The sequence below is a fragment of the Camelina sativa genome, chromosome 17 (assembly GCF_000633955.1).
Source record: "Camelina sativa cultivar DH55 chromosome 17, Cs, whole genome shotgun sequence".
Classification (NCBI taxonomy): domain Eukaryota; kingdom Viridiplantae; phylum Streptophyta; class Magnoliopsida; order Brassicales; family Brassicaceae; genus Camelina; species Camelina sativa.
In genome coordinates, this window is record NC_025701.1 from 31525245 (window position 1) to 31541045 (window position 15801).

General features: G+C 35.7%; 1 protein-coding gene across 1 annotated transcript in view; it reads right to left on the reverse strand.

Annotated features, from left to right (window-relative positions):
• Positions 1–8317, reverse strand: part of LOC104758520 (myrosinase-binding protein 2-like) — an 11176-nt gene extending 2859 nt beyond the window's left edge. Inside the window, exons 1-6 of the mRNA XM_010481402.2 lie at positions 8016–8317; positions 7467–7928; positions 6836–7366; positions 5833–6747; positions 5408–5677; positions 3273–3749 (exon numbers count right to left, since the gene is read on the reverse strand). Coding sequence (XP_010479704.2) covers positions 3273–3749; positions 5408–5677; positions 5833–6747; positions 6836–7366; positions 7467–7928; positions 8016–8204 — 2844 coding nt within the window. The 5' untranslated portion in view covers positions 8205–8317. The remainder of the gene's footprint in view (positions 1–3272; positions 3750–5407; positions 5678–5832; positions 6748–6835; positions 7367–7466; positions 7929–8015) is intronic.

Genomic DNA, 15801 nt, shown 5'->3' on the forward strand with positions numbered 1-15801 from the left:
TACAGCTACGGTATCCAGGGAGTCTCACATGCCCACTCCCCCCGCTCTCGGGTCGCAACCCTCGAGACATACCGGCTCACTGCCGAGCCATGGCTCACAGCTTCGGTATCCAGGGAGTCTCAAAATCCCGCTCTAAGGTCGTCACCCTAAAGCGCGCTCACGGATCATCATCCGAAGCAAACATACCACTCCCACTCTCTCGCCACAAAGTCCATTGAGCTATCGGTATCACATGAGTTGGGCTCACACTATCCTGAGCAAATAAGTCCGATGTCAACGAGTATCTCCCGACTAGATCTACCTCAACACTTTCCATTTCTGGAAACTTCTATTTTTAGAAACTTTCCATTTATAGCAATCTTCTATTTATGGAAACTTTCCATTTATAGACTCCCGTGCTATTTCCTTTCCAGTGATTTTTCACAAATCCCAAAACCAAAGAACTCCAACTTTTATTAGAACCTCAAATGCAATAATCGTTTACAACTCCAAATGAAAATACATAATGAAAGAAAGAATACATAAGCTAAAACTAAGCGCCGGAATGGACACCCGGTCCTCCCTTCGGCTGCGCTGCAACCTCCATCATCTGCCTCCTCTTAGGACAGAAAGGCCTGATATGCCCTTCCTCCCCGCAATGATAACACACTCGACGGTACTCCTGCGAATCACCTCCCCTGGCCCCGCTTGCCGACACGTGATCCATGCTCCCGCTCCCATAACCTCTCTGGCCACCTTGGTTCGCCACTGTCGTCTCTTCCCGCTTCCTTTTACGCCTTTGCTCCAACTGCCTATCCTTGTTTGGAATGCTCTGCTCCAATGTCTCCTCTGAACGAACCGCTGGACTGACCACCACTAACTGTGACCTCAAGTCATCCTCTATCCCAGCTGCAACCTCAACCAGCTCCGCCCTCGTGGCATAGCTCCTCACTCTGCACCGTGTCCTCAAATCATCTCGCAAAGCCAGCAAGAACCTCCGCACCTGAGCCGACTCTGGCTCCCAAGCCCGGCCTGCATACCCCACAAGCCGACTGAACTCTGCATCCAGTTCCCGCACTGTACGGTCCCCCTGAGTCAAACCCAAGAACCGTGCCTCCATACGATCAAGAGCCTCCTGAGGAAAATACTTGGAGTTAAACTCCCCCACAAAATCTCCCCAAGACATACCCCGCTGCACCCTCCGTGCTGTCACCGACCTCCACCACACACGAGCATCTCCTGACAAGTAAAACACTGCCAGATCCACCCTGTACCGGTCGGGACACCTAAGCGAAAGGAAAATATCCTCCATCCGCTCTCTCCACTCATCCGCTACACTCGGATCGGTACTTCCTGAGAAATACCCTGCTCCCACATGCCGCAGCTGCTCCATCATCCGCACATACTGAGCATCCACTACCTCGGCCCCCGGCTGCACACCTGCCTGCAAACCCGCTGCAGGCTGCACCACTGGAACCTGTCCACCACCCACTGGCGGCACTACTGGATCCTGCCCACCAACCACTGGCGGCACAACTGCTGGAAGTCGCTGCAAAGCCTGAGCTACCTGAGCTAGCAAGTCCATCAAGACATCCTCCCTGCCTGGAGCACCTCCCGCTGCAACCCCCACACCCGGGGCAACACCGTGACCGACACCGGGCCCATCCGCCCTGCCGTCACCCAAACCAGCCTGGTCTCCAGACACACTAGGATGAACCTGTGACTCCGCCACCTCCTCACTGGCCATGCTCTGGGTCACACTCACACTGGCCTCAGGAACCTGACCTCGTCCCCGACCACGACCACGACCACGCCCACGACCACGACCGCGACCAACAGCATCCTCACCCCTAACCATCTGTATCATCCAAGAACAGAAGGCTAAGCAAACAATAATTCTAATACACAAGAAACACAACTCACCGTGGAATCACAATCAGGCTCGAAGAGGATGTTCTAGGACTTCATGCCACACACAATTGCCAATCACACAATCAATTATAGCATGTAATCCTAAACATCAACAGCAAAAGCACAATGAACCCTAGACCTAGAACCGTAAGGGCTCTGATACCAAATTGAAACAACCCTTCCCGTTTTTTTTTTTTTTTTTATACCTTAATTTACTAGTGGTCCCATACCCACTAACATCCTAACATCAATCAATAACCGCGGATAATCAAATAAAACAAATTCCATTAAACCAAAAGAATTCCAACATTCAAATCCAATAACCAATAACATCAATCAAATAAAGAGATAACCAACAACTAACATCCTACAATGTTCCTTTGACTTAATCTAGCAACCTAACAACAGCTAGACCACAATCAATCAAGTCTCTAGAACATCCTCCTCCTCATAGCCCTTGATTCCACGATCACACTTTTCCTTTACCTGCACACCACAAACAACAATTGAGATGCGTAAGTATTATCATAAATACTTAGTGAGGCCATCCTCCCATCTACTGGGTTATACACACAAGCAGATGAGACCCTCAAGTTCAAGCAAAACAAACAACACACAACAATACATCAAACCAGAAAAACAAGTCTCGGATAAGACTAGTGTCGACCGATGCCAAACGGTGTCGATCGATGCTACAACAAGGTGTCGACCGATGCCAAACAGTGTCGACCGATGCCCATCAAATTGGTGTCGACCGATGCTCCTGAGTGTCGATCGATGCCTCCTCTGCAGACACGATCTGCGCGAATCCCAGCGACGAACTCCGACTCCAATCAACCCAAAATCGACTCCAATCAAGTCTATCCATCTCGGAATTCACTAGAAATCACACAAACAACGAACCCAAGCAACAAAACAACACAAACCACAAAGAAAACACACAAACAAGAGAGATCTCATGCTTAGATCAACCATGGTCAAGCACTCACCTCAAGAACAGGAAGATTGGATTGAGAAACGTGGAAAACAACACCTCCAGAAGCTCCCCCTTCGTTTCCAGCAACAGCTAACCCTCCTACAGCCTCAGATCTCTCCAAAAACCCCAAGAACAAACCCAGAAAGTCACAGAAACGTTTTCTCCCTTTTCTCTCTTTCTTTCTCTCCAAAAACACAAACGGCGACAAAAGAGACTTTTTGAAACCCTCAGTTCGTCCCCGACACTTAACAAAATGATTAGGGTTTTAATTGAACTAAACCGAACCAATCAGCAATTAAATCAAACCCGACCAAACCGGAAAAACATGGTGTCGATCGATGCCAACAAGGGTGTCGATCGACACCCACACCAAAATTACAAAAATTAGTTCGCGGATGTTACAAACCTCTCCAGGATTCGGAAGCTGAATCCATTTTTGATCAACAATGCTATAAGCATGAAGTGTATTGACCCGTGCTGTAGTACTCACTCCACCAAAGACATAGACATTCTTGTCATCAGTAGCCATTGCATGGAAGCTATGGGGTGCTGGTCCTTTATCAACGTGAGTTATGAGTTTCCACTCGCTTTTAACAGTGTCGTAAGAGTAGAAACCGCTGTAGGTACGGTGGCCATCGCGACCACCAAAGACGTAGAGGTTAGTGCCGATGGCTACCATGCAAACGCCTAAGCAAGGGAGGTCAGGAACATCGCCATTAGGAGGAGCAAGTGACCATGTGTGAGTCTTGAAATTGAAGACGTATAAATGTTGATCGATGTGAAAATTTGGCGTTAACTCTCCTCCAAAAGAGTACATTTTGTCTCCAACCATTGCTATAGCGTGCGAGCATCTTGGTCCAGGTCCATTTGACTTTTGCTCCACCTAACAATAATAATGCATATAGTTTAAACACAATTAGCATAATAATAATGTTCACACAATCAAAAAAAAAAAAAAGGTTACGTAGAAAGGTATATACCTTAAAGGCAGACACTTCTATATTAACATTTTTGAAACACATTTTGTGTTATGTCCTTTAAGTTTTGCTTATTAAAAATTTTATTTACAACATTAACTCTTAAAAAAATTTCATAAATAACATTGCAGAGAAATTCAAATACAAAACTTTCTTAAATCGACCAACATTTGTTATATTTATTGCCTTAAAATCTTAACAATATCTACACATTCCGATATTTTCAAAAACAGCTCTACCTATTAAAATTTTAATCCCATAAAATCACCAAAACTATCTTTAGAGATTTTGTTTGTATAGACTTTCTATAGAAAATTTTGCTTTACATATTTTGATTGTAAAATGTAGATTTAGTCATCTACATTACTTGATTTGAGGTACTTAGGGGTTGATTACTCATATTTCTCACATTATAATAAATAAAACTAAATAATTATCCCGTGGTGTTTCTATAAATTAAAGTACATTTGGTGTCTTTTAAGTTATACTTATTTACAAAGTTAATCCTTGAAAAATTGCAGATACAAACAGAATCAATTAGATTCCTAAAATGTCTCTACAAATTTGGTTTATAATTCCCTAAAAAAATTTTTATATTAAGAAATTTATTACACTTAATAACATATGCCAAAAATATCTATACAATATTTTCTTCTTTTAAAAACTCTAATATTCAGTAATAACTATATTGTTTCATATGAACAATTAAAATTTTAATGGTTATTAATATGCTGATAAAAAATACAAAATAATTATTTCACGGGTTAAATCTAATAAATTGGAGTATTTATAATATAAATTAATATGCAGTATACTGCATAATAATTTTTATGAATATAATTCTTTCACGGGTTAAATCTAAATAACTTTAAATTTACAGATTAAATTTAAAAACGCTAAAAATTTAAAAATATAATAATATAAAAATAATTCTTTCACGGGTTAAATCCTCTAAAAAGCAGTAAAAATTTATATTTTTATAACCATAAAAAATTCGATACGGTACAAATGTAACATTAGTATAAATAAAACTAAATAATTGTCGCGTGTTTGCGGTATACAACTGATCAAATTTTATAATTAACAATTAAAATACAATTATACAATCTTAAACACTAAACAAAAGAAACAAAATTAACAAACAAATACAATTTCTAAAAATTTAATTTTTTTTTTTTAATATTGTTCCGCGGTGTTGTCCCGCGGGTTAAAATCTAGCTAGTTTCTTAATGCCCGATAAGTTGCATCATGATTAAATCACACGGACTATGATTACTATTACTAGCTAGTTTTACGTACGAATACGATCCGAACTTTTTTGTAGCGAACAAACTGACCAATATCAAACCACCTAATTCAACGTACAACAATTATACTAAATAACATTACTTTATTAAAGTTCCATATTTTTAGCGTAAAACTATACATCCTTAAAAATAAATTTAAATATATTTTCTTAAATCATTTTTGTTTTTTTCAAATGCATACCAAAACCAAAATGAGTAAAAATTTGCAGACCAAATCAATTAGTAGAACCGAATTTTCAGCCCTACTACATACATACCTGGATCCACTTGCCACGCAACATCGGAGTAGGCGAAAGAGACATATAAGCTCCCATAGAATGAAGAACGTCGCTCAAACTTCCATGAAAGCCGGTAATTTTTCCGCCTTCGAGCAAGAAGAAATCACCTGACGTCATTCCAAACCGCTGAGAGGTTATTCCCTTGAATGTCTTAAATATAAGAGCCGTTATAATTTCTGTCTCCAAGCCAAAGAGTTTCTCGTAGTAAACTTTCACAGATGTAATGTAATCATCTCGATCGATCACAAACTGCCAAATACAAAAAAACATAAAAACGCTCTATTCGTAAGAAATTCATAATCTAGGCCTATGGATTTTGGGTACAGAAACTTTATTATTATAAAAAAAAATAAATCCAAATAATATCATGAAGTAACAAAACAACTATGTAATTAATTAATTACCTCCTCTGTTCCGAGCAATGACTTTTTCCCGTGACCATCTCCAGCGAGAAACTCTGATCCTTTATTGTATTCAAACTTGATAAAGGCCACACCAGAATCGCCTTGTCCTACGTAAACTTTTCTCACATGATCATGAGCACCATCGTCCCAAAAAACTCCTCCGTTTCCGCCTTGTGCTGGAAGTTTAAAGGACTTAGGAGTTGCCGGAGTAGAAGATGTCACCGAGGGAGATATATATGCTCCTAAAGAATGGATAACATTGCTTGCTCGTCCATGAAACCCAACGATTTTGCCTCCTTCGAGTATAGATTTGTTTCCGGAAACCTTTCCAAAAGGCTGAGAGGTAATGCCTTTGAATGTTTTGAAAATAAGAGATGTTATGATATCAGTTTGTGTGCCAAAGACTTTCTCATAGTAAAACTCAACCGATGTGATGTAGTCATCCGAATCAACCTCAAACTCTTCTGTTCCTAGCAATGTTATTTTTCCGTGTTCGTGTGTTTCTCTTTTGCCATTTGTTTCGTATTCAAACTTGATATAAGCAACACCGGAATCACCTTGACCAACATAAACCTTTCTTACATTATCGAAAGCACCATCGTCAAATGTTTCTCCACCATTTCCTCCTTGCGCTTCAAGTTTGTTGAGAGTAGGAGTCAAGGAGGAAGAAGAGGATGAGGTTGGACCGAAATAAGCTCCAAGAGAATTGAGATGAGAGCCGACAAAACCATGGAAACCGATGATCTTCTTGTCTTTAACTTGAAATGAAAATTGTGTACCATCTCCAGAAAACTCATATCCAATGAAAACAGAAGTATAGTTGTTGGTTTGAAACTTGATTCCTTGAATGATATTAGAGGAGTCATACCAACCCTCTACAGAAACGAGATACTGCTTGGGATGGCCTATCCCGATCTGTAGAATAACCGAGATCAAAATGTTATTTTCTCGAATAAGAAATCGAACAATTAGCATGGAAGAGAAAAAAAAAAGTAACACACACCGTAGAAACGACAGCTCTACTAGCTTTCACACCATGGAAAATTCCTTCCTTTCTCTCTCCGCTCTTAACATAATCGAACTTAATGTTCTCGATTCCTAAACCACCAGCTGCAACATATATCTTTGTTACATCGTCGTGATCTGATCCATCGTCCCATTGATTGCTCCCCTTACCTCCTTGTGCTTCCATCTTTTGGGTTCCATCTGAACATGTGTCCAATCTGCTTCCTCCTATGTGAGATCCTGTCCCGCCAGTGCTTCCAATGGGAGTGGGAGCATGAACTGGAACGAGAGCGGGAACGGTGGGAAGAGGGGCAAAATGTGCACCAAGAGCATCAATAACATTACCAGACCGACCATAAAACCCAACAAGTTTAAAACCTGTTTCCTCGAACACAAATTTACTACCAAGCAAAGTCCCAAAAGGAGGGGAGGTTCTTCCTTTTGATGTCTTAAACATAAGTGACCTAAGGTAACCATCGATTGTTCCCTCCACTGATGTAATATGTTCATTAGGATAATCCACCACAAACTGCAACCAAATAGTTTTTTTTTTCCTCCAATCAAAACCCAATAATAATACTAATATTCTAGTACACACGAGACTACACAAAGCTTATATATCAAGATACCTCTTGTGGAGCTTCTTGTTTGTTCCCATGAGCATGCGGTACCTTTATTTGGCCTTTCGCATACTCAAACCTGACATAACCCACGTTCTTACCATTTCGTCCAATAAGCACTTTTCTAACACCATCAAAAGCGCCATCGTCCCAAGCAAAACCTCCATTCCCACCTTGAAGTTTAAATGTCTTAAGAGACGAATCCACAGCAGCGAAGTGTGCTCCAATGGCATCAAGAGCTTGACCAGAACGTCCATGGAACCCAATAAGTTTTCCTCCATTTTTACCTTCGAGCATGAATTCTTTCCCTGCTGGATTTCCTAATAACGTTGTATGACCAAGTATCGGAGATATTCTTCCATAAGAGGTTTTGAAGAGTAAAGATTTGATCAATGTTGACCCATAAATGAAAATATTATCGTAGCTTCCACCAACAGCTATGATATATTCACTTGGATAATCTACTGAAAACTGGATTTCATTTTCCATAAAAAAAAAAACTTATTATTAGCTTTCACCAGTTTGATAAGAACCAATTTAAGAATATTTTTTCATTACCTCTTCTAGTTGCCCACCGTTTGTCCCGTGTTCATGGATTTCAAATTTTCCATCATTTTCGTATTCGATCTTGATATATGTTACCGTGCGAAAATCTTTTCCAACAATTACTTTCTTAACTCCATCAAAAACGCCATCATCGAATGCTCCTCCCTTGTGACCACCTATCGCTCCCACCTTTTCAGACATTGTTTCTAGCTTTTAACGTCAGAGAAAATCTGAAAGATTCAAACGTCTTTCAAAAACACACTAAGAAACAAGAAACAACGAACCGAATGGTTTTTTTGGTAGTGAAAAACAAAGGAAACAGTTTCGTCTATTTACTTATCACAAGTGTGGAAAAACGTACGATATATTCCCTATTTATTGGCACTTCTCTTTAGTTTTTGTTTTTGCCATTTTAATATTTATTGTACTTCCTAATAATTGCATTATTGATTCTTTTTATAAAGGTTTTAAATAAAACGTTTTAAAAAAAAAAAGTTTTTGATGGCCCTATTCTTTTTATTCGATTAGCATGACAACTAACGAAGCTACACCTTTCAGAATTAAAGCCAACAGAGATGAAAAAAAACAATAATGGCTGATACTGAAATAGCTTATGAACAACATAATTAACAAAATCAAATATCATATACTATTTCGCGACATATAGATCTTATAGACAACAAGCTAAAAAAAGATAGAAATAGCTTAATAACGAACTATCAACCAGTATTATACATAATTTGAACACAATTTCACGACCTCTATTTAAACTCTTAACCAAACCTGTTACATTTCCAACAAAATGAAAATTTAAAACCAATCTCAAGTACTCTAAGGGGTGTTATTGAATTAAGGTTTTTAATCGATTTGAATTAATATGTGACAATAGTGGATTTTAAAATCCAATGTATTTGTGTGGATTTTAGAATACATATAACGTGGATTTGAAAGTCATATACTCATATATTTTTGGTGATTGTTATGAATTCTTTTTTTGAAGTTAAATATTAAAATAAATTATAAAAAATATATCGATGAGTTCAAAAAGAATCCAAGTCTATCTTAATGAGTTCACTAATCTCAGAGTGCTCCTCCAGTGTCCTTCGTATTTCCTCCAGTACCAGCACCAAGAGACGACGTAACTCGTCATTGAAGTGGTCCTCGTCTTCTAAATTCCAGAATACAAAGGGTGAAGGAGTTTAGTGCGAATAAGAGACCATCGTCAGAGCTTGAGGATTCTTCTTCGTTCAAGACGTAAGAGCGGTGAACTGCGAGGTTGAATAGATCGAATATCATCTAAACCATGAACAGCATCAGCGTGCTCATGGGTTAGAACTATCTACACAAACCATACAATTCATTAATCAGCATAGATTTCAATTCAGACTGCAAGAATTCAAGAAAATAGCAAATAAAAGGGCTTAACAGAATGGATTTGGGGAATCTTATAGAAGGTGAACCAACGAAGAACTTGCTCTCTAAAACACTATTACATAATTAAATCAATAATTATGTAATAGTGTCTACCATCTTCTTCCTCGCAGTAACTCAAAGGTCTCAGTCTGTTATAATCCTCCTGACCTGTTTACAACAAACCACATAAACCACATCTTCAACGACCACTTTTCCAGTCAAGGAAGATGTAACCTACAATCGAAATGAACAGCAAGAAACAAAAAAGATCACCCAACTACTAAATTTTGCCAATAACGAAACAATGACGATATGCAAAAAGCAAGAAATGAAGCAACAACAGATAACAGCTTTTTAAGTGGCTAATTGCATATATCTATTACTAGTAATAATACCTCGTGGACAGTATCACGCTTTTTGATCCTGATATATCATGGTTTTTAGGTGTTTTTAGCCATGATATAAGTTTTGTTTATAGAGTCTTTTTGGTATTTTAGAGTCTTTTGAGTCTTTATAGGATTTAATATGGATGAGAGCTTAATGGAGCTAAATAGGAGGATTTGGAGATTAATTAAGCATTGAGGCTGAGCTACAAAGTTGGGAGACGAAATTCAGAGACTTGCATCGGTCGATGCAAGTGATGTGTCGATCGATGCAGTATCCACAAGAAGAATTGGAAGTTTTCCCACAAGTTTTGAAGATTTACAAAGTTGCTCCAAAGTTTTCCCTATTTGCATCATTAGTCACTGGCCGTGTTTTAGGAATATAAATAGGATTTTTAGGTCATTGTTTAGACCTAAGCTTTATTTTTCCCTGCAACTTTTGAGAGAAAAACCCTGAGAGATTTTTAGAGAGCTTTTGGAGAGAAGATCAAGACTCTTTCAGAGAAGATTCAGAACTCCTTTTCTTCTCCCTTTAATCTCTTAATGCTATCTATTTTATTCATGATTTGTGTTCTTACAATTATGTCTAAGTAGATATGCTTGTTAGGTTTAAGGTTTCTCATTAGGGATTTCATGAATTATTAGATCTGTTAATTTAGGATTCATTATCTTTCTTGTTCTTCATCATTGGTTATTTTTAATGCTAGATCTTTGATTAGTTATCTGGATTTAGATCTTAGGATTATTAATTGATATGAGAATATAATTGATTTTCCTGATAAAAACCTTTGGTGAGCAAAATTACTTTTTACAAAGAGATTTGAATTAGTAATTTTGTAAACTTATCTAAACCTGATTTTATTGCTGGTTTTTAACTTGAATTTTGCAAAGAGATTTAGATTTTTTAGTTTTAAAACTTAGATAATATTTACAGTGAGAACTGATTTATTTTACAATTGTGTTTAGAGTTCAAGAACGGTGATTAATTGTTGAATCCTGCTAGTTTAATTAATTGATCTGATTTTCCATGCCCTAGGCATATCATTTATTCCATCTGAATTTACATCTCTTTTATATTCTGTTTTATTTTGCAATTTAATTAAAATATTTCTGTTTAGCATAAGTAAAAGATTATTAAATCTATTGTGTGAATCTAGAGTTCTTGTTGATTCGATCCCTAAGTACTACAATTAATCTCTTAATTTGAGAGAGTAGCTCATGATTAAATTTGAGCATATCAGATCCCATCACTTGCCATCATATACCTGTAGCACCAATTCGATATAGCTAAAAATAAACAAGCGATAATGGGGAAAATAGTATGAGTTAGGATTGTAAAACAATTAAGAAAAACTGTTACATCAAGATATGGAGAAAGTGATGGGATCTGATATGTGATATGCTCAAATTTGTTTATATTCTCATACCGCGAGTACATGAAGGAGAATACATATTCTCATACCGCGAGTACACAAATTTGTTTAGCTCCCAGGGTTAAATTTGAGCATATCAGATTCGAGCTTCTTCATCATCGTTTCTAGGAGCTAGTTGTGTCACCATGGGAGATAAATCAGTCTGAGGTGAACAATTTTATAAGATAAAATTAATCAATAAGTAGACAACATAATGAATCAGACAATAAAAAATGCAGATTGTACCTGGATATCCTCCATGGTAGCGCTATTATGGCTACTGTCAAGAAAAACCTTACACAAGGAAATAAAGATTTGTTTATATTCTCATACCGCGAGTACATGAAGGAGAATACATGGTGAATATAAAGAGGCTTTACCATATAAAGCTTACTGAGACGAGCGGCCTGAGAACTCTCGACAACCTGCCACTGTCCTTCCTCTGAACAGAACAGCCACTCATGAGCACGAGTCTGAAATTTAACACTCCTTTTAATAGTTCAAACAAAATTAAACTAAATATCCACATCACTTTTAGCGAACTAAAATTTTAAGGATTTATGGTGCTGAAAAAGCTTATCTTGGGAAATGTCTATGTTTCAAAGACAATAGAGATATGTAGAATCAAATGGCTAAGTAAAGCAAAAGCAGAACAGCTAGCACTGGAGGCAATGGAAGATCTGAAACAATAATACCACAAAAATCTTCGATGAAGTTCTACACCAAAAAAAAATTAAATTTAGGTCTTGGTGTGAACTATGAGTTCCATGAATTTAATAACGGAGAATCAAAAGTTAATCCTGATTCCTGACAAATAAACAGAATACCTCGCCATTACACAGAAAAATACATGAAAGATGATTCCTTCTCACTGAATGAGTAAAAGAAACAAAGAGAAGATAGTTAAATCCGATTGAGAAAACTACAAAACCAAATCCAGAGATTTTCAATCAGAAACATGAGAAGTGAAGGAACAAAGGGAATCACGCTCTCAAATTCCAAATCAAACACGAGTAGAGAAAAAAAAATTTCAAAATCAAACACGAAGGCTATGAGAGAGGGAGAAAAAAAAATTTCAAAATCAAACACGAAGGCTATGAGAGAGGGAGAAAAAAAAATCCCTCACAAAAGTATGGTATTGTGTTTGTTCACATTTTAGAAGCAGAATACGTTCAAATCCAAACTAACACAAAATCCAATGGAAATTGAATAACGCTAGATTTTAATAGATTTTTTTAAATACACGATTGAATAACACTGGATTTCTAAATCTATCAGATTCTTTTAAAAACCACAATCTAATAACACCCCCTAAATGTAAGGATACAAATAATACTGATGAATATATTCAACTGAAATCGATAAGAGAAACATAGAAGTAAGCTGAATAAAAAAAACCTTTCAAAAATCTAAGAACCCAGATACTTTCCATCTGACCTACTATTTGAAAAACATAATAAATTCCCAACAATAAACTTTTACATTGTAGAAGACATATATGTTGAATTTGTTTATTTGAATGAGAATTGCTAGATTAGTTTACAAAGTTAAAAGAGGATAAATAAGCAAGTATGCATCCTCGTAATTTTACTGGGACAATGATTTAGACATAGCATCACAAGGTTTTATAATAGACCATACTTAAACTTGAAGAGCATAAGGAAGATGGTTTTTTTGAGGATATACTGTAGAATTATTACTTCATACCCTGACGACCAAGCACTTTCTAGGATACTCGTATGAGAAACTTATAAGTAAAAAATTATTTTAACAAATTTTAGATGTCAAACTATATGAAATTTTAAATGGTATGAAGATATATCTATAACATAAGAATTCCAAGATATTTATAACATAAGAATTTCAAAAGGCTGATAACATGGGGTACAAAACCTATGTCCAACCCTTCTCGATAAAAGTTTTTTTGCAGAAAAATTCTGGAAAACGTGATAACATGGGGTACAAAACCAAAAATCAATTGCTAGCTTTCGTTTTTTTAAAAAGGGGAATTGTTATTATGATTCACCGTTGGTTGGAAGACCAGAAGAATATGTTAAATTTGGGCTTTACTGTGGGTTTCTAACTTAAAACCAATTGGTAATGAGTGGATTGACCCTAATCCTTTATATATTACTTAATCCCTTCACATCTATTCAATGTAGGATCTTTCTCCACACGCCCCCTTGAGATAATGGCTTTTCTAGCCATTAATCTCGACAATCTATCACGCCCCCTCGAGATAATGCTCTTTATTTAGCTATTTTGATGGAATTGGGCCATCTTTTGGGCCATCAATTAATGGGGTGATCGGGCCTCTGTCCGGGCCGGATTAAATTTACGAGTCAGCGTGTAGGTTCTGATACCATGTTAAATTTGGGCTTTACTGTGGTCTTCTAACTTAAAACCAATTGGCAATGAGTGGATTGGCCATATTCCTTTATATATTACTTAATCCCTTCACATCTATCCAATGTGGGATCTTTCTCCACAGAATAACAATTGATATTCCAGAAACAAATGTCGCTGAGAGAAAGCCGTTGACGACGACTGCTTTCGTGATGAGACGCCCATCCCACTCTTGTTTCAAACTATATGATGTGTCGACCACGGAAAATAGAGAATCATCTTTCTGATCGCCCTAAGAACGAAAAAAAAAGAAGCATAGCTTGTATGATTTTTTGTTACTAAATCTAATAATTACGATTTTTCTTATGAACATCGATTTTTTTTTTCTTTCAGAAATCCTATTTACAAAAGCTATAATTAAAAAAAAATCATCAAAATAATATGTCTTACTAGAAGTATGCTCGCGTGATACGCGAGATATATTTCATTTATAGTTTTATTAATTCTTATATATCTTAAATCTAGATATATAATTTTAAAATATTATTGTTCAAAATTTTTTAACAATATTTAATGTGTTCTTCAAGTTTTGACGCAAAATAAAATAAATAGGACATCTCGGTAAAAAGTTTTGGTTGAAGTAATTAAGTAGTTATTTCTTATTCATTATCTCATACAAAATTTATTTGATGTTTCTAAATTTAATACATAATTAATTATATGTGTTTTATCATCATTTGTATTATGCAGATTTTTATCTAGAGGGTATATTTTTTAAAATATATAATTAATAATACTTTAATTTAGGAAAACAAAATTTATATAATATCTTAATTTTTATGTGACAACTTTAATCATCAATTAAAATTAACAAAAGGATATTGTAAGAGTAAGACTTACCATCTTAAATCACTGCTAACAACTTGTGCAAGCTTGTAATTTATACAAATCTACTTCAAGTTTGTGCACATGCCATCTTCTTTCTCTTGTTCAATACAATCGATACTTATGTAATGTTGCTTACTTTTTCCTTAAATATTTGCAGGTTTTTAAATTTTTTTGTGTGTCTCTCCAAAAATCATATTTTCTAATACTTGACACAAATTAATATTATAATAATAAAACATTAACTTAAAATTAATATTAATTCATAGCATTAAGACTGAGGAAAATATAGTTATTTACATATACAAAAAAAAATGTAGCTGAACACAAATATTGTGTGCTATTAGTTTATCTAGAAATCAACTATATAGGATACGAAGAAAAACGTTTTCTTACTCTCCTTATTTCCTCCAAATCAACTATATAACGCAGGTCTCTTGTTTGATGTTAACACCATTTTCCCTAATTGAGAGCAATCTCTAACAAAAATCACATACACTATTGTTCTTTAACCTAACACCCCATAACCCAAATAAAACCCCATTTTCTATAGTTTTTCTCTCTGATATATTTTAAGTTTTCCACAAAACACATCAATATTTTTTCATATTATATCTCTTAATATTTGTCTGTTTTCCCCCTTTTTCATAATTTGATTACCTTAATTTATTCTCAGGCATTATAATTTGCTAATTTATTTTTTGAAATCTAATAATTAATTTTAAATTACATAATATTTTAAGATTCTCACAAATACATCTTCAAATTTTCTAATCTATCTCTTGAAAATTTGGCAATTTAAATTTATCCCTAATTTCTGTCTAGTTTAAGTTTCCTCAGTTTTTTGTTTCTTTGGAATTTTGCAACTCCAGTAGTAGTGTCTCCAAATAAGTGATCCACTTCCTTATGTAGTGAAAAGAAAATCCATCAAAAATTACAGATGTTTTGTAACGGAGTTTCTTCATTGTTTTATCTTTTGTATTTATTAGTTACATTTTTAACTTTTAACTGGATAAACTAAGGAAAAAACATAATACAATTATTTACCAGATACTTATGAGCCACTAAATTGGTATAAGTAATAATAAAAAGAGCCCTGTCATTGGTCTCATACAATCGATTATAAAAAAAGTACTATCGAATCAGAACCCTGTCATTGGTCTCATAATCATACTCATATTTAAAACAGATTAGTGAGAAATTACGAAGAGCCCAAGCAAATAAGAAACAAAAAATGATCGTAAACCATTTTCACTTGATAAGAATAGCGGATAAATTGATCATTTGTTTGATGCATCTTCATAACGATACAAATCTGAAATATATATATATATATATATATATATATATATATTTTGC